Genomic DNA, 24,216 nt, shown 5'->3' on the forward strand with positions numbered 1-24,216 from the left:
CGATGCCTGTTGTTGTTTGCCGATGCGTGTGCGCATTGCGGTGCATATACATGCCCAATCTATCGATAAATGCCCTCTGTGCGAAAACGCACAGCAGCGATCAGATCTGAATCGGGCCCTTTATGAGCTATATGCAAAGGCATAGAGTATTTTTGCTGCATCCAAACTAAAATGGATTTACATTACCTTTTATTCAGTTTGGTATTGCAGACTACAAGTTACATAGTTACATAGTTGTTGAGGTTGAAAAAAGACAAATGTCCATCGAATTCAACCTATATTACATTTTTTATATATATATACTTTTTATTTTAAGTTTTTTTTTTTTTTTTTTTATATTAAGTAAATGCTGTATCCCTGGATATTTTTTTCCACTTGGAATTTATCTAATCCATTTTTAAACTTATTGATTGAGTCCACCATTACTACCTTCTCTGGAAGAGAATTACAAATCCTTACTGCTCTTACTGTGAAGAACCCTTTTCTCCGTTGAGTATGGAATTTTTTCTCTTCTAACCTCAGGCGGTCTCCTCGTGCCCTATGTAGTGTTTTTTTTTATACAAATCATTTGATAAATCCTTGTATTGTCCCTTAATGTATTTATAAATATTAATAATGTCCCCTCTCAGTCGCCTCTTTTCCAGTGTGAACATATCAAGCCTTTTAAGTCTTTCCTCATAATCCAGTGCCTCTAACCCCTTAACCAGTTTAGTGGCTCGCTTCTGAACTCTATCTTTTTTATAGTATGGTGCCCAAAACTGTACACCATATTCCAGGTGTGGCCGCACCAATGATTTATAAAGAGGCAGGATTACACTGTCATCCTTTGTCTCCATACCCCGTTTTATGCATGATAACACCTTATTAGCCTTTGCTGCTGCATTTTGACATTGCGTACTGCTAGCAAGTTTACTATCGATGAGCACTCCCAAATCTTTTTCAACTACCGTTATCCCTACATTTTCCCCATTTAGTTTATAGGCTGCCTGATTGTTCTTAGTCCCAAAGTGCATAACTTTACATTTGTCTATATTGAACCTCATTCTCCATTTATCCGCCCAGTCCTCATGTCTAGATAAGTCATTCTGTAGAGACTCAACATCCTTATCTGAATTAATTATTCTACATACTGTAGTTTAGTATCATCTGCGAAAATTGACACTGTGCTTTCCAGTCCCTCTCCTAGGTCATTAATGAATATGTTAAACAGCAATGGCCCAAGTACTGAGCCCTGCGGTATTCCACTGAGTACTGAAGCCCATTCAGAGTACATCCCATTAATCCCCACTCACTGTTCCCTATTAAACAGCCAATTACTCACCCAAGTACAAATAGTGTTTCCTACCCCAAGCTCTCTTAGTTTGAGAATTAGTCTCCTGTGTGGAACTTTGTCAAAGGCCGTAGTGAAGTCTAAAAAGATCACATCCACTGCTTGACCCTGATCAATATTATCGCTCACTTTCTCGTAGAAGCTTATTAAGTTAGTTTGACATGACATATCCTTCACAAATCCATGCTGATTCCTAGTAATAACCTTGGAGGTATCCAAGTACTCTAGTATGCTATCCCTTAATATACCTTCTAGTATTTTCCCCACTATAGATGTCAAGCTTACCGGTCTATAGTTCCCGGGGAGCGTTTTAATACCCTTTTTAAATATTGGGACTACCTCTGCTGTACGCCAGTCCTTTGGTATCATTCCTGATCTAATTGACTCGCTGAAAGATCAAATATAGAGGTTTTTCGATATCTCTACGTTGAGTTCCATAAAAACCCTGGGGTGGAGTCCATCCAGCCCAGGAGATTTATTTATATTAATTTTACTTAGTCTCTCCCGGACTACTCCCTCATTTAACCAAGTACCAAGCAATGGGTCATTATTATTTTTTATGTTATGCTCTACTCTCGTCAACCTGTCCTCTTTCGTGAATACTGATGAAAAGAATTTATTAAATAAATCCGCTTTTTCCCTATCATCATTAATCAAGACATCCAACTTGACCTTTAAGGGCCCAATATTCTCCCTTTTCAACCTTTTACCATTTATATACTTAAAGAACTTTTTGGGGTTTGTTTTGCTCTTTTGCGATTTGTTTTTCGTTTTCTATTTTATCTGCTCTGATTGCTTTTTTGCATTTTTTGTTACATTCCTTGTAGAACTGGAATGATTCCACCATTCCATCAGACTTAAATGCTTTGAAAGCACGCCTCTTTTTATCCATTTGTTCCTTGACCTTCTTATTAAGCCACATCGGTTTGAATTTCCTACTGTACTTCTGTTTTTGTTGACTTTGGAAATATATAAATTAGTGTACTTATTGAGCGCAGTTGTAAAAACGTCCCACATTTCAGCAGTATTCTTACCATGAAATACAATTTCCCAATTGATCTCCTTCATTGCTTGTTTTAGCAATGTGAAATTAGCTTTCCTAAAGTTTAAAAATCTTGGTTAAACCCTTATATTGTTGTTTTTGAAAGCTGATACCGAATGTGATCATATTGTGATCGCTATTTCCTAGGGTCTCCCCTACTTTAGTATTTTTTATTATTTCCTCATTATTAGATAGTACTAGGTCCAGTATAGCCCCTTGCCTAGTTGGTTCCTCAATTACCTGGGACAAGTAATGATCTTTTAGCATGTTTAAGAACCTGTTACCCCTAGCTGTATTTACTGTTTTGGTGTTCCAGTTTATGTCAGGGTAATTAAAGTCCCCAAGAATAATGATGTCCCCCATTGATTTTCGATTTGCTACAAGAGTTGTAATTTGTCAACCACACGGATATCTGGCGGTTTATAGCATGTCCCTATTAAAAGTTTTTTTGTATCTTTACCCCCACTCGAAATCTCAACCCATAATGACTCTACATTATCTCCAGTCCCCTCGTAAATGACCTCCTTTAAATATGGTTTTAAGAATGGTTTAACATAGAGACAAATACCCCTTCCCTTTTTATTAGTCCTATTTTTCGAAGAGAGTGCATCCCTCAATGTTTGCCGCCCAGTTGTGAGAATCATCCCACCATGTCTCAGTAATGTCTATTATGTCATAATGGTCATTAAGTGCAATTGCCTCTAATTCCCCCATTTTACATGTTAGGCTTCTCGCATTTGCAATCATACACTTAAGTAATGTAGTGTGGAACCTTATTATACTGACTAAATCACCTGTGGATGGATGAGAAACAGCGCTAAACAGATGGTGATATGTTCAACCTAATTCAATTGTTATCCCCCCAATCTCCCATCTAAAGTGATGGGAGATCGCAGGAGGTGATATGTAATTGATGTCTCCTATCGCACTGATTGGGAAAAGTGCCGTTTGGGTTCCCAAACAAATCACTTTTCACATTTCAGCTTGCCACCCCTGGCAGGTGCAAGCTGAAATGTAGACACCGGCAGACGATCGCGCCTGAGCCAAGCTACTGTACATTTAAATAGCTCCGTTGGGTGGCATCTAGTGGCTGCTGGCCCAAATACATTTGAATCTCACCCTATAAGTGCAGGTTTTGCACTGCTGTGATTGACTATAAACAATACAATCAGGTGCACAGAAACAGAGGGCCTGATTCATTAAGGATTGCCAATGCAAAGCTGCTCGTAGCAGCTTTGTGTTTGCAGTCCTTAGCAATGCCAATGCAGAAGGAGGTGCATACCACATCCTCCCTGCATCTGCGATGCAATTTCATCTGTGATGAACATCGCTTACTCGGCCTTGCCATTGCAGTGCGTCGTGCAGGGCCAGGGAAACTACATCTAGTTATTAAATAAGGGGACTTGAGAAACATTGTTCTATAGGACGAATGTATACATTTGACTTTGATTAAAAACAAGTAGTGAGAAATGGGCCTATGGCTTTTTTCTCAAACTCCATTATTCTAGTTTGTAGTGTAGAATCAGGACAATGAGGGAGATGTACTAAGTCTTTGAGAGTGATAAAGTGGGGAGAGATAAAGTACCAGCCAATCAGCCCCTAATGGCCATGCTACAGGCAGTGTTTGAAAAAAATGACAGTTATGAGCTGATTGGGTGGTACTTTTTCTCTCTCCATTTTACCACTCTCCAAGGCTTGATACATCTGCCACTGTGTGTCCCCATCAGCTCAGGTAATGACCATCAGGTATTGGGATGCCAAATATCTTACATGTGTTGATCGCCTGGAATAAAGTCATAAAATTCATATCATTGGATTCATTAATTAAAACAAGAAAATAATCTCAAAAACTATTGCTAAGGTACTAGGTACCAGGAAGTCTGGTACTTATCTTGTTCCAATGGTATTTGGTTTCCATGCAATAGTGTCCACCAACCCACAGCTAAAGTGAAAGCACTGACTGAGCTTTATTTCCACCCTTTCAATTGTCCTGACCGACCATCTTGTGGCTTTCATTTGCTAAAAGAGAATAAGGTAAGAAATACAGGTTCAATGACAAAAGTGCAGTGGAAGAGTCAGGACATTGGCAACAGGTATGCTGGTCAGCAGAGCTATAACTAGACTTATTGGTGCCCTGTACCAGAAAGAGAATTGGCGCCCCCCCCCCCCACACCCCCCCTATTTTTATAATAGGGACAAAAGGCGCATGCTTTGCAGGGAAGGGGCATGACAAAACTAATCCCAGAGAAAGCCCATGCTATGATGCCCCTTCCCACATTTTGTTTATATATATATATATATATATATATATATCCTCTTTATACTACATTCATGCACTTAGTCTGAGAGCTCACTGCCATTTAGCCACAATATCCCTCATTAAATAACACATTTCAATATATTGCGCCACCCAGGACTCAAACGCACAACCTGCTGCATCCCAGCCAAACACCCCACCTACTTGATCGTGCATAAAAACAATGAGATTTCTAACTATATGACGCTACCTGTACCCCATAAAAAAAATAACCAGCACCATAATCGAGCAGATCCATGCAGTATGCAGCCTCACATCCAATCCCTTGCAGCCAAACACTACATAGATCTGCCCAATCATAACACTGATCACCCCTTCACAAAGTACAAAGTAAGTTTCAAATAGTTAACACTCTCCAGCTTGGAATTCTCTAGCTTTCTATGTAAGGGCATATAGCTCAATGAATAGAATGTCCGACTGCAATGCCATAGGCAAGAGGTTCGAATCCCGGACACACCAGCATCCCAAAATGTAATAAGAGACAGTGTGACTGAACAACAAAGAGCTATCAAGTCACGTCCACGAATGCTGTATAGGTATTAGCAACAGAAGGGGTGGGGGAAGGAGACAGGGACGGTCAGGAGATGCTGGGCTTCAAAAAGGGGAGAAACTGCAAGTGAAAAGTAATTAAAACAGACAATTGACAAGTGCTGAAAACAGCACCCCCTTACCCTGCTGCGCTATGTGCGGTGCCCCCTCCGCACACACCTAGTTACAGCCCTGCTGTCAGGGTCAGCAGTGGTCAACCAACACTACTATTGTCAATGTACATAATAATCTGATGATGAAACTTTGCATGTTTATACTGTATTAGTACAGTATTCCACTTCTTGTACACCTGTATGACTTTTTTGTGTTAGTTTATTGGTTGTACAATTTGCATGCTGTAGTAATATTTATGGTTATTTTAAACCAGGATGAATTCACGGATGAACCAATGCTGGGGTTTGTGGATGCTGGAATAATATTTGTGATACACTCACCAAAGGTTCCTCCCAGCTTTGATGGCCTGGGGTTACGCAGTCCTGTGGGGATGCATGCTCATGCTTCCATCACACTATTCAAGGTAATTACATATTGAATAGAAGAGGAACTAATGGCATAGAGGGAATATTTCCAATACAAATACATTATCCGGGCAGGTCATTTCAAAAGCAAGAGTGTTTCCTAACTACAGACGCAGATGACAACCTAGTTAAATATTCATACTTAATGCACTGTGTTTTTAAACACAAAATAGAGGACTTCATTGGAACTCAGCAGGTAATAAAGCCCATAAATGTCAACATCTACATATTAGCGTAGCTTTGAAGAGTGCCATAATGATGTCTGGGCATTCAGATACTTAAAGACAGTTCTTGCTTGGACGGTATATTGTACATTTTACTGAACAGTGCCAGTGCTCTCTGTTTTCACTAAAGTAACATTAAATGCAAATTATATACTGTAGATTATGTTTTGTGTCTATAGTTCTGTATGTGTTTGTGTTCTTGTGAAATGTGTTTACCTACTGTAGATACCAAAGATTGTTTTTGGTTATTTAATATACATTATTTATGTAGCACCTACAGTATATATTGCAAAGCTCTTTACAGTGAATACTGAATCGTTCACATCAGTTATGTATACAGTCGGGTGTAGTATGGTATGCCGGCGGCCGGGCTCCCGGCGATCAGCATACCGGCGCCGGGAGCCCGACCGCTGGCATACCGACAGCGTGGCGACAGCAAATGAGCCCCTTGCGAGCTCGCTGCGCTCGCCACGCTGCGGGCACGGTGGCGCGCTATGCGCGCCACACTATTTATTCTCCCTCCAGCGAGGTTGTGGACCCCCACGATGGAGAAAATCTGTTGGTATGCCAGAGCCGGGATCCCGACAGTCAGCAACCTGAAGACCACCCATACAGTCTATATAGTCCCTACTACACTGACACACACTTGGGTTCACTTTGTCAGAAGCCCAGAAGCCTATTTATTTAGCCTTCTCTCTATTTCACACATGACTGATGTTGACCTCACTGGTCTCTAGAGAGGTTGTCCAGTTGTGGTTAGCATCCCCTCATTTTTACCTGCCCACGCCCATGTAGCACACGGGGGATTCCCTCCCACCTGAGGACTTTTTTCCTTTCTGCATTAAGTTAACAATGTGGGCGTTCCCGATCGAACTGAACTACCAATAGTTTACATCATTCTGTGTGTATGCAAGAGAATGATGCGGATCGCTAGCGATCTTTTGAACTTTGAAGAGGATCTGAGGCTGTCACTAGCTATGCCATGCTGCCGAATTCAGCATGGCCCCCTTCTCTCCCCCCTCCCCCGCGCCATTGTTTGTTGCCACCGGCATCGGCAAGTGTGTATACACTTGCCTATGCTGACCCCGCACGCAGGGTCCCGTCACGGACGATGTTCAATCGTCACATGTGCACCCACCTTTAGTGTATTTTTGTATGTATTTTATTTATATTTGTGTTTTGACTTATTACCATCATTGGCCGATCTTTGTCTCTGAGCTTGATGATTTCAACCTGAATGTATTGTACATGTTCATGAAATAACTGTCTGTTGTCTGTTCCACTCTTTGCAGACAATTATCCAGGAACATCCTTGGGGTGATTGCAATCCTGATCTAATGTTGGCATACCATGATGTCTACAGCACGTATGGATGCTTACAAGAATGCAAGTCATCCTATGTACAACATAAATGTGGGTGTTTACCATTCCTCCTACCAGGTAATAAGGCCAAGTAAATAACTACAATGTTTTCTAGTACCAGTCCCTAATGATATCAAGTTAAAAGCCATTGATTTCTAATGTTATACAGTATTTAAGATAATATCAATAATACGAGATGCAATCATTAGGTCGACAATAATAATGTTGACATTCAAAATGTTGACACCGCAGTGTTGTCACCTGTGATGTTGACATTGTTAAAAAGTCCACAGACAATATGGGGACATTCATGTGAAAAGCTGATTATGTCAGAATGTGGACATTAGGGTTAGGCTGCGGGATGGGAGGGTTGGTGTTAGGCTGCTGGGGAGATGGGTGAGGGCTAGGCAGTAGAGGGAGGCTTAGGATAAGGAGAGAATACTCACCCGAACACCGCTCCATCAGATGACTACTCCAGAAGTGACACTCACATGACCACCATGAATGATGAATATGGACAGTCATCGACATAATGAATATCATACCACATCCACCACTACTACTATGACACGAAGTAATCAGATATGCAAATTGCAGCTACAACTTTAGTATTACAATATGTACTGTATATACTGCACATTGTCATTTTTATGTATTCATTTAATCACAGGTATTGGGAAAGAATGTGACATTCAAGAGTTTTACAACTGTGTATTACCTGCTCTCAGTAAGTATAGAAAACATACCTATTGTATCATCATCATCTTCATCTTCATAATAATAATAATAATAATAATAATAGTGTTGTCAAATTTATAATGGAGAGGTACTTAGGTTAAGTAGTCTACTAGTGAAATCTGTTATATTTGTGTGTGTGTGTGTGTTTGTACAGTGGCGTGGCGCTGAGAGGCAGGGGGATCAGGTACAAATTACCCGGGCCCAGGCACCTGGAGGGGCCCGGATCCACTAACCACGCCATAAGGATACCTGTATTTTGTATTTGAACCCAAAATTCCTGCTGCGATCAACTTGGAATTACCCCCAATGGGCCTAATTCAGAGTTGATTGCAGCAGCAAATTTGTTAGCAGTTGGGCAAAACCATGTGCAATGCAGGAGGAGCAGATATAACATGTGCAATGAGAGTTAGATTGGGTGGGGTGTGTTCAAACTGAAATCTAAATTGCAGTGTAAAAATAAAGCAGCCAGTATTTACCCTGCACAGAAACAAAATAACCCACCCAAATCTAACTCTCTCTGCAAATGTTATATCTTCTCCCCCTGCAGTACACATGGTTTTGCCCAACTGCTAACAAACTTGCTGCTGCGTTCAACTCAGAATTACCCCCAATGTACGCATCGCAGCACAACTCCCGGCATAGTGAGATATATGCTACGCCAGCTTTTGAATGGGAGCAGGCAGTTACGTACATATATACATTTCTGTGGGTTGGGTATGTGTAACCGCCGGTCACCATACCAACGCCAGGATCTCGGGATCTCGGGGGGGAGCGCAACAAAGTCCCTTGTCGGCTCGCTGCGCTCACCATGCTGCGGGCTCGTGGCGAGCTGCGCTTGCCACAGGTTCTATACCCACTTCATGAGTGGGAGTAGTCCCTGTTAGTCGGCATGCCGACTATTGGAATTGTTAGGGGGCGGGATCCCGGCGTTGGTATTGTGATCGGCTGTCTCCTGACTGCCATTCACACAACTACATCCTGTTTCCGTGAACCATTCATTCTGATGGGAGCTGGCTAGTGATGCACACAGCACTGTTTCTTTATGTCAAATGTCTTGTTTACTTATGTGCACTACTATATATCATGCATTTATCCAGTTTCATGTATTTCACATTGTAAGTTACCTCTGCCCTCTCCCCAAGTGTGTCTCTGCCCCCTCCCCAGGATTGCCTATTCCGCAGTCATCCACTAGTGTGGCTCTGCCTCTACCCCCCTAAAGTGTGCCTGACCCCATGTGTTACTATGTGCGCCTGACCATGTGCCTCCTCAAGTGTGCCTCTGCCTCCCTCCCCAAGTGTACCTCTGCCCCATCCCTCCCCAAGTGTGCCTCTGCCCCATCCCTCCATGTGTGACTGCCCCAGCCCTCCTCAAGTGTGCCTCTGCCTCACTCCCCAAGTGTGCGTCTGCTCCAGCCTTCACCAAGTACACCTCTAACCCTTCCCCAAGTGTACCTTTCCCCCAGCCTTCCCCAAGTATGGCTCTGCACCCATCCCTCCCCAAGTCTTTATCTCCCCTCAGCCTTCCCCAAGTGTGCCTCTGCCCCATCCATCCCCAAGTGGGACTCTGCCTAATCCCTCCCCAAATGTGCTTCTTTCCCAGCACTCATGTGTTCCTTCGCCATCTTGGCCAGGATGGCACTCGCCATGGCCAACAGCTGAGGAAGGTTTCGGCCTGCGGTTGTTACCTGTGGCCATAGTGTAGAATCACTCATATAGCAAAGGAAGTACCTGTGCTCCCCCTGTCCATTACCTGGCACCGGAGACATGCATCTGACAGCTCCTCTGCCCCCCACAGCCAGGGATAACCCCGCAGCACTCTGGATTAGGCATCAATGATGGTCTCCATGGTGCGGACGCTAGCACATCCCCCAATTACTGTACAGCATGGGGCCCTGGGCTCACTACGCCCTTATATGCGGAGAAAAAGGAGGAGATATGGTAGGATTGTAGGGGTAAGAGTGAGGGCGGAAGCTGGGTGCCAACTTGGGCTCGTGCCAGCTGCTGTCACCGCATGTCCATTCACACTTACTGATGGGGCCGACCTGCAGACTGTACTGTATAGTGTATTGTGCCCACCTGAAGACCATACTGTAAAGTGCCCACCTACAGACTGCAATAATGGTAGGGGGAAAAATTGGGAAGGGAGAATAAGGAAGGGGGGCACCAGTCCCTTACTTTACCAGAGGCGCTTGGTCCCCTAGATTCACCCCTGCTTCCCTTCTCTTACCCTGCCGTCATCCCCATTTTTAAATCTGCCTTTCCCCCTCCCCGTGGCTAGTGGCTTCGATCAGAAGTAGCGCCGATGAATGGAGGTAAGGCTGTGTACATTGCCAAATAAACCTTAAAACAGGCAAGCAGATTTTTTTCTTTTAGAAATTATGTGGACTTTCTCTTCCTTTAAAATGGTGTCTATAACCCTACTATGAGGTGCATGTCAGTACTGAGGTGCATGTACTCGCTCTGGGTGCCAGTGCTCCATTATACACCTCACAAGGTGAATGTGCTTACTCTGGATGCCAGCGCTCCATCATACACCTCACAAGGTGAATGTGCTTACTCTGGGTGTCAGCGCTCCATCATACACCTCACAAGGTGCATGTGCTTACTCTGGGTGCCAGCGCTCCATTATACACCTCACAAGGTGCATGTGCTTACTCTGGGTGCCAGCGCTCCATTATACACCTCACAAGGTGCATGTGCTTACTCTGGGTGTCAGCGTACATTATACACCTCACAAGGTGCATGTGCTTACTCTGGGTGCCAGCGCTCCATTATACACCTCACAAGGTGCATGTGCTTACTCTGGGTGTCAGCGCTCCATTATACACCTCACAAGGTGCATGTGCTTACTCTGGGTGTCAGCGCTCCATTATACACCTCACAAGCTGCATGTGCTTACTCTGGGTGTCAGCGCTCCATTATACACCTCACAAGGTGCATGTGCTTACTCTGGGTGTCAGCGCTCCATCATACACCTCACAAGGTGAATGTGCTTACTCTGGGAGTCAGCGCTCCATTATATACCTCACAAGGTGAATGTGCTTACTCTGGATGCCAGCGCTCCATTACATACCTCACAAGGTGCATGTGCTTACTCTGGGTGTCAGCGCTCCATTATACACCTCACAAGGTGCATGTACTTACTCTGGGTGTCAGCGCTCCATTATACACCTCACAAGGTGCATGTGCTTACTCTGGGTGTCAGCGCTCCATTATACACCTCACAAGGTGCATATACTTACTCTGGGTGTCAGCGCTCCATTATACACCTCACAAGGTGCATATACTTACTCTTGGTGTCAGCGCTCCATTATACACCTCACAAGGTGCATGTGCTTACTCTGGGTGCCAGCGCTCCATTATACACCTCACAAGGTGCATGTACTTACTCTTGGTGCCAGCGCTCCATTATACACCTCACAAGGTGCATGTGCTTACTCTGGGTGCCAGCGCTCCATTATACACCTCACAAGGTGCATGTGCTTACTCTGGGTGCCAGCGCTCCATTATACACCTCACAAGGTGCATGTGCTTACTCTGGGTGTCAGCGTTCCATTATACACCTCACAAGGTGCATGTGCTTACTCTGGGTGTCAGCGCTCCATTATACACCTCACAAGGTGCATGTACTTACTCTGGGTGTCAGCGCTCCATTATACACCTCACAAGGTGCATATACTTACTCTGGGTGTCAGCGCTCCATTATACACCTCACAAGGTGCATGTCCTTACTCTGGGTGCCAGCGCTCCATTATACACCTCACAAGGTGCATGTGCTTACTCTGGGTGCCAGCGCTCCATTATACACCTCACAAGGTGCATGTGCTTACTCTGGGTGTCAGCGCTCCATTATACACCTCACAAGGTGCATGTACTTACTCTGGGTGTCAGCGCTCCATTATACACCTCACAAGGTGCATATACTTACTCTGGGTGTCAGCGCTCCATTATACACCTCACAAGGTGAATGTGCTTACTCTGGATGCCAGCGCTCCATTATACACCTCACAAGGTGCATGTGCTTACTCTGGATGTCAGCGCTCCATTATACACCTCACAAGGTGCATGTGCTTACTCTGGGTGCCAGCGCTCCATTATACACCTCACAAGGTGCATGTGCTTACTCTGGGTGTCAGCGCTCCATTATACACCTTACAAAGTGCATGTGCTTACTCTGGGTGCCAGCGCTCCATTATACACCTCACAAGGTGCATGTGCTTACTAGAGATGAGCGGGTTCGGTTTCTCGGAAACCGAACCCCCCCGAACTTCAGCCTTTTTACACGGGTCCGAGGCAGACTCGGATCTTCCCGCCTTGCTCGGCTAACCCGAGCGCGCCCGAACGTCATCATCCCGCTGTCAGATTCTCGCGAGGCTCGTATTCTATCGCGAGACTCGGATTCTATATAAGGAGCCGCGCGTCGCCGCCATTTTCACACGTGCATTGAGATTGATAGGGAGAGGACGTGGCTGGCGTCCTCTCCGTTTAGAGTAGACTAGTGAGTAGAGAGTAGAGACACTTGATTTACTAATTTTGGGGAGCATATTAGGACGGAGTACTACTTGCTGATAGTGTGACCAGTGACCACCAGTTTAATTAATCCGTTCTCTGCCTGAAAAAAAACGATACACAGTGTGACACAGTCACATACCATATCTGTGCTCAGCCTCAGTGTGCCCTCAGTGTGCTGCATCATCTATGTAATACTGTATATCTGACTGTGCTGAGTGCTCACTGCTCACACAGCTTAATTGTGGGGGAGACTGGGGAGCAGTTATAGCAGGAGTACATATTTTAACAGTGCACACTTTTGCTGCCAGAGTGCCACTGTCAGTGCCAGTGTGACTGACCAGTGACCACTACTTGCTGATAGTGTGACCAGTGACCACCAGTTTAATTAATCCGTTCTCTGCCTGAAAAAAAACGATACACAGTGTGACACAGTCACATACCATATCTGTGCTCAGCCTCAGTGTGCCCTCAGTGTGCTGCATCATCTATGTAATACTGTATATCTGACTGTGCTGAGTGCTCACTGCTCACACAGCTTAATTGTGGTGGAGACTGGGGAGCAGTTATAGCAGGAGTACATATTTTAACAGTGCACACTTTTGCTGCCAGAGTGCCACTGCCAGTGCCAGTGTGACTGACCAGTGACCACTGACCACCAGTATATTGTGATTGTCTGCCTGAAAAAGTTAAACACTCGTAGTGTGGTGTTTTTATTCTATAAACGCATTCTGCTGACAGTGTCCAGCAGGTCCGTCATTATATAATATATACCTGTCCGGGAGCAGTAGTGATATATATATATTTTTTATATCATTATCATCCAGTCTATATTAGCAGCAGACGCAGTACGGTAGTCCACGGCTGTAGCTACCTCTGTGTCGGCAGTCGCTCGTCCATCCATAATTGTATACCACCTACCCGTGGTGTTTTTTTTTTCTATCTTCTTGATACTAGTAGCTTACTTTAGGAGTCTGCAGTGCTGAGCTGACAGTGTCCAGCAGGTCCGTCATTATATAATATATACCTGTCCGGCTGCAGTAGTGATATATATATATATTTTTAATATCATTATCATCCTATCTATATTAGCAGCAGACGCAGTACGGTAGTCCACGGCTGTAGCTACCTCTGTGTCGGCAGTCGCTAGTCCATCCATAATTGTATACCACCTACCTGTGGTGTTTTTTTTTTTTTTCTATCTTCTTGATACTACTAGTAGCTTACTTTAGGAGTCTGCAGTGCTAAATTGACAGTGTTCAGCAGGTCCGTCATTATATAATATATACCTGTCCTGCTGCAGTAGTGATATATATATATATTTTTTATATCATTATCATCCAGTCTATATTAGCAGCAGACGCAGTACGGTAGTCCACGGCTGTAGCTACCTCTGTGTCGGCAGTCGCTCGTCCATCCATAATTGTATACCACCTACCTGTGGTGTTTTTTTTCTTTTCTATCTTCTTGATACTAGTAGCTTACTTTAGGAGTCTGCAGTGCTGAGCTGACAGTGTCCAGCAGGTCCGTCATTATATAATATATACCTGTCCGGCTGCAGTAGTGATATATATATATATTTTTTATATCATTATCATCCAGTCTATATTAGCAGCAGACGCAGTACGGTAGTCCACGGCTGTAGCTACCTCTGTGTCGGCAGTCGCTCGTCCATCCATAATTGTATACCACCTACCCGTGGTGTTTTTTTTTTTTTCTATCTTCTTGATACTACTAGTAGCTTACTTTAGGAGTCTGCAGTGCTGAGCTGACAGTGTCCAGCAGGTCCGTCATTATATAATATATACCTGTCCGGCTGCAGTAGTGATATATATATATATTTTTTTTATATCATTATCATCCAGTCTATATTAGCAGCAGACGCAGTACGGTAGTCCACGGCTGTAGCTACCTCTGTGTCGGCAGTCGCTAGTCCATCCATAATTGTATACCACCTACCTGTGGTGTTTTTTTTTTTCTATCTTCTTGATACTACTAGTAGCTTACTTTAGGAGTCTGCAGTGCTGAGCTGACAGTGTCCAGCAGGTCCGTCATTATATAATATATACCTGTCCGGCTGCAGTAGTGATATATATATATATTTTTTATATCATTATCATCCAGTCTATATTAGCAGCAGACGCAGTACGGTAGTCCACGGCTGTAGCTACCTCTGTGTCGGCAGTCGCTCGTCAATCCATAAGTATACTAGTATCCATCCATCTCCATTGTTTACCTGAGGTGCCTTTTAGTTGTGCCTATTAAAATATGGAGAACAAAAATGTTGAGGTTCCAAAAATAGGGAAAGATCAAGATCCACTTCCACCTCGTGCTGAAGCTGCTGCCACTAGTCATGGCCGAGACGATGAAATGCCAGCAACGTCGTCTGCCAAGGCCGATGCCCAATGTCATAGTACAGAGCATGTAAAATCCAAAACACCAAATATCAGTAAAAAAAGAACTCAAAAATCTAAAATAAAATTGTCGGAGGAGAAGCGTAAACTTGCCAATATGCCATTTACCACACGGAGTGGCAAGGAACGGCTGAGGCCCTGGCCTATGTTCATGGCTAGTGGTTCAGCTTCACATGAGGATGGAAGCACTCAGCCTCTCGCTAGAAAAATGAAAAGACTCAAGCTGGCAAAAGCACAGCAAAGAACTGTGCGTTCTTCGAAATCACAAATCCACAAGGAGAGTCCAATTGTGTCGTTTGCGATGCCTGACCTTCCCAACACTGGACGTGAAGAGCATGTGCCTTCCACCATTTGCACGCCCCCTGCAAGTGCTGGAAGGAGCACCCGCAGTCCAGTTCCTGATAGTCAGATTGAAGATGTCAGTGTTGAAGTACACCAGGATGAGGAGGATATGGGTGTTGCTGGCGCTGGGGAGGAAATTGACCTGGAGGATTCTGATGGTGAGGTGGTTTGTTTAAGTCAGGCACCCGGGGAGACACCTGTTGTCCGTGCGAGGAATAGGGCCATTGACATGCCTGGTGAAAATACCAAAAAAATCAGCTCTTCGGTGTGGAAGTATTTCAACAGAAATGCGGACAACATTTGTCAAGCCGTGTGTTGCCTTTGTCAAGCTGTAATAAGTAGGGGTAAGGACGTTAACCACCTCGGAACATCCTCCCTTATACGTCACCTGCAGCGCATTCATCATAAGTCAGTGACAAGTTCAAAAACTTTGGGCGACAGCGGAAGCAGTCCACTGACCAGTAAATCCCTTCCTCTTGTAACCAAGCTCACGCAAATTACCCCACCAACTCCCTCAGTGTCAATTTCCTCCTTCCCCAGGAATGCCAATAGTCCTGCAGGCCATGTCACTGGCAATTATGACGAGTCCTCTCCTGCCTGGGATTCCTCCGATGCATCCTTGCGTATAACGCCTACTGCTGCTGGCGCTGCTGTTGTTGCTGCTGGGAGTCGATGGTCATCCCAGAGGGGAAGTCGTACTCGTAAGACCACTTTTACTACTTCCACCAAGCAATTGACTGTCCAACAGTCCTTTGCGAGGAAGATGAAATATCACAGCAGTCATCCTGCTGCAAAGCGGATAACTGAGGCCTTGGCATCCTGGGCGGTGAGAAACGTGGTTCCGGTATCCATCATTACTGCAGAGGCAACTAGAGACTTGTTGGAGGTACTGTGTCCCCGGTACCAAATACCATCTAGGTTCCATTTCTCTAGGCAGGCGATACCGAAAATGTACACAGACCTCAGAAAAAGACTCACCAGTGTCCTAAAAAATGCAGTTGTACCCAATGTCCACTTAACCACGGACATGTGGACAAGTGGAGCAGGGAAGGCTCAGGACTATATGACTGTGACAGCCCACTGGGTAGATGTATGGACTCCCGCCGCAAGAACAGCAGCGGCGGCACCAGTAGCAGCATCTCGCAAACGCCAACTCTTTCCTAGGCAGGCTACGCTTTGTATCACCGCTTTCCAGAATACGCACACAGCTAAAAACCTCTTACGGCAACTGAGGAAGATCATCCCAATTGGACTCTCCTGTGGATTTGTGGCATCGGACAACGCCAGCAATATTGTGTGTGCATTAAATATGGGCAAATTCCAGCACGTCCCATGTTTTGCACATACCTTGAATTTGGTGGTGCAGAATTATTTAAAAAACGAGAGGGGCGTGCAAGAGATGCTGTCGGTGGCCAGAAGAATTGCGGGACACTTTCGGCGTACAGGCACCACGTACAGAAGACTGGAGCACCACCAAAAACTACTGAACCTGCCCTGCCATCATCTGAAGCAAGAAGTGGTAACGAGGTGGAATTCAACCCTCTATATGCTTCAGAGGTTGGAGGAGCAGCAAAAGGCCATTCAAGCCTATACAACTGAGCACGATATAGGAGGTGGAATGCACCTGTCTCAAGCGCAGTGGAGAATGATTTCAACGTTGTGCAAGGTTCTGCAACCTTTTGAACTTGCCACACGTGAAGTCAGTTCAGACACTGCCAGCCTGAGTCAGGTCATTCCCCTCATCAGGCTTTTGCAGAAGAAGCTGGAGACATTGAAGGAGGAGCTAACACAGAGCGATTCCGCTAGGCATGTGGGACTTGTGGATGGAGCCCTTAATTCGCTTAACAAGGATTCACGGGTGGTCAATCTGTTGAAATCAGAGCACTACATTTTGGCCACCGTGCTCGATCCTAGATTTAAAACCTACCTTGGATCTCTCTTTCCGGCAGACACAAGTCTGCTGGGGTTCAAAGAACTGCTGGTGACAAAATTGTCAAGTCAAGCGGAACGCGACCTGTCAACATCTCCTCCTTCACATTCTCCCGCAACTGGGGGTGCGAGGAAAAGGCTCAGAATTCCGAGCCCACCCGCTGGCGGTGATGCAGGGCAGTCTGGAGCGACTGCTGATGCTGACATCTGGTCCGGACTGAAGGACCTGACAACGATTACGGACATGTCGTCTACTGTCACTGCATATGATTCTCTCCCCATTGAAAGAATGGTGGAGGATTATATGAGTGACCGCATCCAAGTAGGCACGTCACACAGTCCGTACTTATACTGGCAGGAAAAAGAGGCAATTTGGAGGCCCTTGCACAAACTGGCTTTATTCTACCTAAGTTGCCCTCCCACAAGTGTGTACTCCGAAAGAGTGTTTAGTGCCGCCGCTCACCTTGTCAGCAATCGGCGTACGAGGTTACATCCAGAAAATGTGGAGAAGATGATGTTCATTAAAATGAATTATAATCAATTCCTCCGTGGAGACATTGACCAGCAGCAATTGCCTCCACAAAGTACAAAGGGAGCTGAGATGGTGGATTCCAGTGGGGACGAATTGATAATCTGTGAGGAGGGGGATGTACACGGTGATATATCGGAGGATGATGATGAGGTGGACATCTTGCCTCTGTAGAGCCAGTTTGTGCAAGGAGAGATTAATTGCTTCTTTTTTGGTGGGGGTCCAAACCAACCCGTCATTTCAGTCACAGTCGTGTGGCAGACCCTGTCACTGAAATGATGGGTTGGTTAAAGTGTGCATGTCCTGTTTATACAACATAAGGGTGGGTGGGAGGGCCCAAGGACAATTCCATCTTGCACCTCTTTTTTCTTTCATTTTTCTTTGCGTCATGTGCTGTTTGGGGGGTGTTTTTTGGAAGGGCCATCCTGCGTGACACTGCAGTGACACTCCTAGATGGGCCAGGTGTTTGTGTCGGCCACTAGGGTCGCTTAGCTTACTCACACAGCTACCTCATTGCGCCTCTTTTTTTCTTTGCGTCATGTGCTGTTTGGGGAGTGTTTTTTGGAAGGGCCATCCTGCGTGACACTGCAGTGCCACTCCTAGATGGGCCAGGTGTTTGTGTCGGCCACTAGGGTCGCTTAGCTTACTCACACAGCTACCTCATTGCGCCTCTTTTTTTCTTTGCGTCATGTGCTGTTTGGGGAGTGTTTTTTGGAAGGGCCATCCTGCGTGACACTGCAGTGCCACTCCTAGATGGGCCAGGTGTTTGTGTCGGCCACTAGGGTCGCTTAGCTTACTCACACAGCTACCTCATTGCGCCTCTTTTTTTCTTTGCGTCATGTGCTGTTTGGGGAGTGTTTTTTGGAAGGGCCATCCTGCGTGACACTGCAGTGCCACTCCTAGATGGGCCAGGTGTTTGTGTCGGCCACTAGGGTCGCTTAGCTTACTCACACAGCTACCTCATTGCGCCTCTTTTTTTCTTTGCGTCATGTGCTGTTTGGGGAGTGTTTTTTGGAAGGGCCATCCTGCGTGACACTGCAGTGCCACTCCTAGATGGGCCAGGTGTTTGTGTCGGCCACTTGGGTCGCTTAGCTTAGCCATCCAGCGACCTCGGTGCAAATTTTAGGACTAAAAATAATATTGTGAGGTGTGAGGTGTTCAGAATAGACTGAAAATGAGTGGAAATTATGGTTATTGAGGTTAATAATACTTTGGGATCAAAATGACCCCCAAATTCTATGATTTAAGCTGTTTTTTAGGGCTTTTTGAAAAAAACACCCGAATCCAAAACACACCCGAATCCGACAAAAAAAATTCGGTGAGGTTTTGCCAAAACGCGTTCGAACCCAAAACACGGCCGCGGAACCAAACCCAAAACCAAAACACAAAACCCGAAAAATTTCCGGTGCTCATCACTAGTGCTTACTCTGGATGTCAGCGCTCCATTATACACCTCACAAGGTGCATGTGCTTACTCTGGGTGCCAGCGCTCCATTATACACCTCACAAGGTGAATGTGCTTACTCTGGGTGTCAGCGCTCCATTATACACCTCACAAGGTGCATGTGCTTACTCTGGGTGTCAGCGCTCCATTATACACCTCACAAGGTGCATGTGCTTACTCTGGGTGCCAGCGCTCCATTATACACCTCACAAGGTGCATGTGCTTACTCTGGGTGCCAGCGCTCCATTATATACCTCACAAGGTGCATGTGCTTACTCTGGGTGCCAGCGCTCCATTATACACCTCACAAGGTGCATGTGCTTACTCTGGGTGCCAGCGCTCCATTATACACCTCACAAGGTGCATGTACTTACTCTGGGTGTCAGCGCTCCATTATACACCTCACAAGGTGCATGTACTTACTCTGGGTGCCAGCGCTCCATTATACACCTCACAAGGTGCATGTGCTTACTCTGGGTGCCAGCGCTCCATTATACACCTCACAAGGTGCATGTACTTACTCTGGGTGTCAGCGCTCCATTATACACCTCACAAGGTGCATGTACTTACTCTGGGTGTCAGCGCTCCATTATACACCTCACAAGGTGCATGTACTTACTCTGGGTGCCAGCGCTCCATTATACACCTCACAAGGTGCATGTGCTTACTCTTTGTGCCAGCGCTCCATTATACACCTCACAAGGTGCATGTACTTACTCTGGGTGTCAGCGCTCCATTATACACCTCACAAGGTGCATGTACTTACTCTGGGTGTCAGCGCTCCATTATACACCTCACAAGGTGCATGTACTTACTCTGGGTGCCAGCGCTCCATTATACACCTCACAAGGTGCATGTGCTTACTCTTTGTGCCAGCGCTCCATTATACACCTCACAAGGTGCATGTGCTTACTCTGGGTGCCAGCGCTCCATAATACACTTCTGCATCCACCAGGTGGGAGTATGAGGGCCTGCCTGTTTAGTCTGTTCTTGGCCCTACAATTTCTGATGGCAGCCCTGAATGTACAGTAGGTACTGTATGCCCTTAACCACTTAACTGACGATTTATTTAGCAAAAAAACGCTCCGAAATTGTCTGTTTTTTTTTATGAGTGAATTAGGTGAAGAACATGAATTTAACTGCCATTGTCTGCAGCCGCTGGAGGGGACAGATCCTGCCGTGCTGACCGATCAGCAGTGATCGGCAGCACGGCAGGCACGGGGAGAGTGCAGGGAGGCAGAGGGACCTTCCGGTCCCTCTGACAGCAGCAGCGGAGGGAAGTTTCTCTTCCCTGCCGCAGCTAACACTCTCTATCTGACTGGTCGCATCCTGTGCAGCCAGGTCAGATAGAGCACTTGCAGGCATGGTCGCATCTGATGCGACCATGCCAGGCAAGTGGTTAAGCAACTCTTTTCGATTGAAATGGACATTCGGCCATTCTTGCCAACTTTTTTTCTGGAAGCAGGAGAGCTGTCTGCTCTTCCGGGGCTGTAAGGGACTACCCGAAAAATCGCGAGTCTCCCACTTCTTCCATGATGGTAAGCAAGTAAGCATTGGTCTCTTACCTATGCTGTACATTTTTAATAAATGTATAATTTTTTTCACCTTTATCTGCAAATGCTAATCCTTGCTGTCTGTTGTCAGTATCTTGCACCGAGTTGTCATACTCTTTTTTTTTTTTTTTCTCTCTACCGGTATCGATTGCTATCTCTTTTCTTACCCATATACTTATATACTTACAGTAGTTGCAATAGGGGGTGCACAGGTCCAGATAGGATTAACGTAAACACACTCACATCTTATCCAAGGTTAAAGTGAAAAACCAGCACTCGCCTTCATTTTCCAAAAGGCTTTATTTTAAAAGCTTGGCAAACATACAGACTGGCATGTTGGTAGGCAGCTGTTTCAACTGAGCCATTTCAGACCTGAGCCACTTACTAGTAGACTGGTAGCCTAACAGAAGTGACATCACCAAATACCCTAAATCATACTGTTCGATGCTTATATCAAATCAATATTCAAAAACATGCATCTCCACAATAATACAACATTTATAATATAAACAAACATATATATATATATATATATATATATATATATATATATATAACTAATATATATACAACTAATACAGGTTGAGTATCCCATATCCAAATATTCCGAAATACGGAATATTCCGAAATACGGACTTTTTTGAGTGAGAGTGAGATAGTGAAACCTTTGTTTTTTGATGACTCAATGTACACAAACTTTGTTAATACACAAAGTTATTAAAAATATTGTATTAAATGACCTTCAAGCTGTGTGTATAAGGTGTATATGAAACATAAATGAATTATGTGAATGTACACACACTTTGTTTAATGTACAAAGTTATAAAAAATATTGGCTAAAATGACCTTCAGGCTGTCTGTATAAGGTGTATATGAAACATAAGTGCATTCTGTGCTTAGATTTAGGTCCCATCACCATGATATCTCATTATGGCATGCTATTATTCCAAAATGCGGAAAAATCCGATATCCAAAATACCTCTGGTCCCAAGCATTTTGGATAAGGGATACTCAACCTGTATATATATATATATATATATATATATATATATATATGTGTGTGTGTAGCGTAGTGGCGGCACTCCCAGCCTTACTTTCAAACAAGGTGCTTTATTTCAACGTTTCGGGAACCCATCCCGTCGTCAGGAAAAACTGTTTTTCCTGACGATTGGACGGGTTCCCGAAACGTTGAAATAAAGCACCTTGTTTGAAAGAAAGTCTGGGAGTGCCGCCACTACGCTACACATATTAGAGAAACACTCTCATGAAGGGCACCCTGAGCAAGTAAAGAAGGCTTACACCAGCGAGTGCGGGGTGATTTGGATCATATATATATATATATATATATATATTTCTCTGGCTGGGTCCACAGGATTATCCACAGGATAACATTGGGATATGGTTGAGCGACAGCGGAAATGGCACCAACACGGTCACAAGCTTTCTGGCCTCCCAGGATGCATCGGGGCCTCACCATATAGTCCCGCCCACTGACTCAGTCAGATCAGTTTTTTGCTTGCTGCGGCAGGAAGCCGCATGGTCACAGGGCTGCTGTGAATAAAGCAGCCTCAAGCTTTTTGTTATTTTATTTTTATAGACTTACTTTTTTTGAGCAACTTTTCTTAATAGCATCTTAAATGCATACTGGAATAAATCGCTCCAACAACTCCCCACCGGGTCGCAACAACGCTTACCTTCGCGGTAATAGTGCTGTCTCGACGGGCGTCTGTGTCGGATGTTCTAGCAGGTCCAGCGAACGTAACCAGGCTGTGGCCGGAGCATGGGGGGACGGTAAGTCTATGGATTTCCTCTTACCAGGGGGGTCCGGACACAGTTACACTGATTTGGTGGAGACTACAAACAGTGTGTTGATGCGCCGAACATCTCGAGTGCGACAGCGCTACGCTCTAGGGATCATAGGCGACAGGACTAGGTAGAGGCCGCGATCGTCAGGGGGATTAAGACGCTCTCCTGGCCGCCCATCCTCCGAGTTCATGGCCAGTTTCCGCGCGTCTCTCATTTCATGAACGGAATGACCTCACTTCCGGCTCAGATGCTACCACGAGGGTACTCGGTCGCAGCTTAGACGCTGCGGTTGTGTACACTAGAGATACCGCCTAGACCGAGTCGCAGGCCTTAGCGTCTGCATACACGTGGAAGTCGCTGAGCGTCCGTGTCCGTCAGTGAGCGACTGTGTCCGTTATCAGTTATCAGGAGCGGTAGTGTACATCAGTTGCGTCTAAATCCACTCAGCGTCTTACGAGCGCATTTGCTTGGATATGGAAGTGTGGTGAGTCTCCCTGTATCCCGCTCTCCAGAAGAAGGGTATACAGTACTAAAAATTCTCTCTACTTGTTAGTATGAATAGTTAATTTTTAGTACATATTGCATATGAGATCTGTATATTACTGTGTTTTCTGCATGTAATGTTGAAAAAGAACCAGTTAAAAACAGAAGTACAATTTTCCTACTTATTTATAAGTTGTAATGGGGGTTGTTTTCTCATATGACAATGTCTAATGCTTTAACATGGGACTGACTGCTAGTATGAGTGCTGACTTTTTTGTGTAATGTCAGTCCTGTTCTGACCCTCAATTCAGGTGCACTGTGGTCAGATTGAATTCACTTCTATATACTCATATATAGGTGATTTTCAGTCACAAATTGTGTAGTCATTAACAGATTATTACCATGTCTGTGAGCGGCAAAAGTGACAAGGAGAATTTATCAAGCACTCCTACATCCCTAACATGCTTATCTTGTAAGACAGGGTTAATTGATGTGGATCAATTAGTCACTTATGAGGGCTTGTGTGCGAACTGTTTTGCTTTTCAGCAAAGTAAAAAACAGGAGTTGGTTCAGCCACCAACAGAGCCACCATGGAATATGTTCGCAAAGACTCTATCTTCAGTAGTGGACAGGTTAGCTCCGGTCGCACCACCTCAAGGGTTAGGTTACACTATTAACCCATACATGCAGCTCCCTACCTACGGCTTGGTTCCAGTAGCCTCTACAAGCAACCAAGGGACAGGTAAGACTAAGACAGATGATGATACAGTATATTCAGATACTCCGTATGATGATCAGTCGCAGAGTTTAGTTCAGAGGATGTAGCTGAACTTATTAATGCTGTGAAGGCTGTTCTCTCTTTGGAAGAGCCAGCTAAAACAGTGTTAAAATCTAAAGCACCTGTGTTTAAACGAACAAAATCAGTGAAAACTGAATTCCCAGCGTCAGATGAACTGACGGAAATGATGGATGAGTCTTGGGCGACGCCCAGTAAGAAATATAAGATTCCGAAAAGATGGAATTCTTATTATCCATTTCCTGCTGCGGATTGTTCGAAAAGAGAAGTTCCTCCAAAAGTAGATGCACATGTTCTGCGACTTGTGCATAAATCTGCTTTACCAGTGTCAT

The 24,216-nt window shown here is 44.9% G+C and overlaps 1 protein-coding gene across 1 annotated transcript in view; it reads left to right on the forward strand.

The window, feature by feature from the left end:
- The window catches only part of ASIC5 (acid sensing ion channel subunit family member 5), a 148,589-nt gene that overhangs the window by 73,304 nt on the left and 51,069 nt on the right, over positions 1-24,216 (forward strand). Inside the window, exons 8-10 of the mRNA XM_063956542.1 lie at positions 5,606-5,755; positions 7,273-7,420; positions 8,013-8,069. Of these exons, the coding sequence (XP_063812612.1) occupies positions 5,606-5,755; positions 7,273-7,420; positions 8,013-8,069 (355 nt within the window). The remainder of the gene's footprint in view (positions 1-5,605; positions 5,756-7,272; positions 7,421-8,012; positions 8,070-24,216) is intronic.

Source organism: Pseudophryne corroboree, chromosome 1 (assembly GCF_028390025.1).
Source record: "Pseudophryne corroboree isolate aPseCor3 chromosome 1, aPseCor3.hap2, whole genome shotgun sequence".
Lineage (NCBI taxonomy): Eukaryota > Metazoa > Chordata > Amphibia > Anura > Myobatrachidae > Pseudophryne > Pseudophryne corroboree.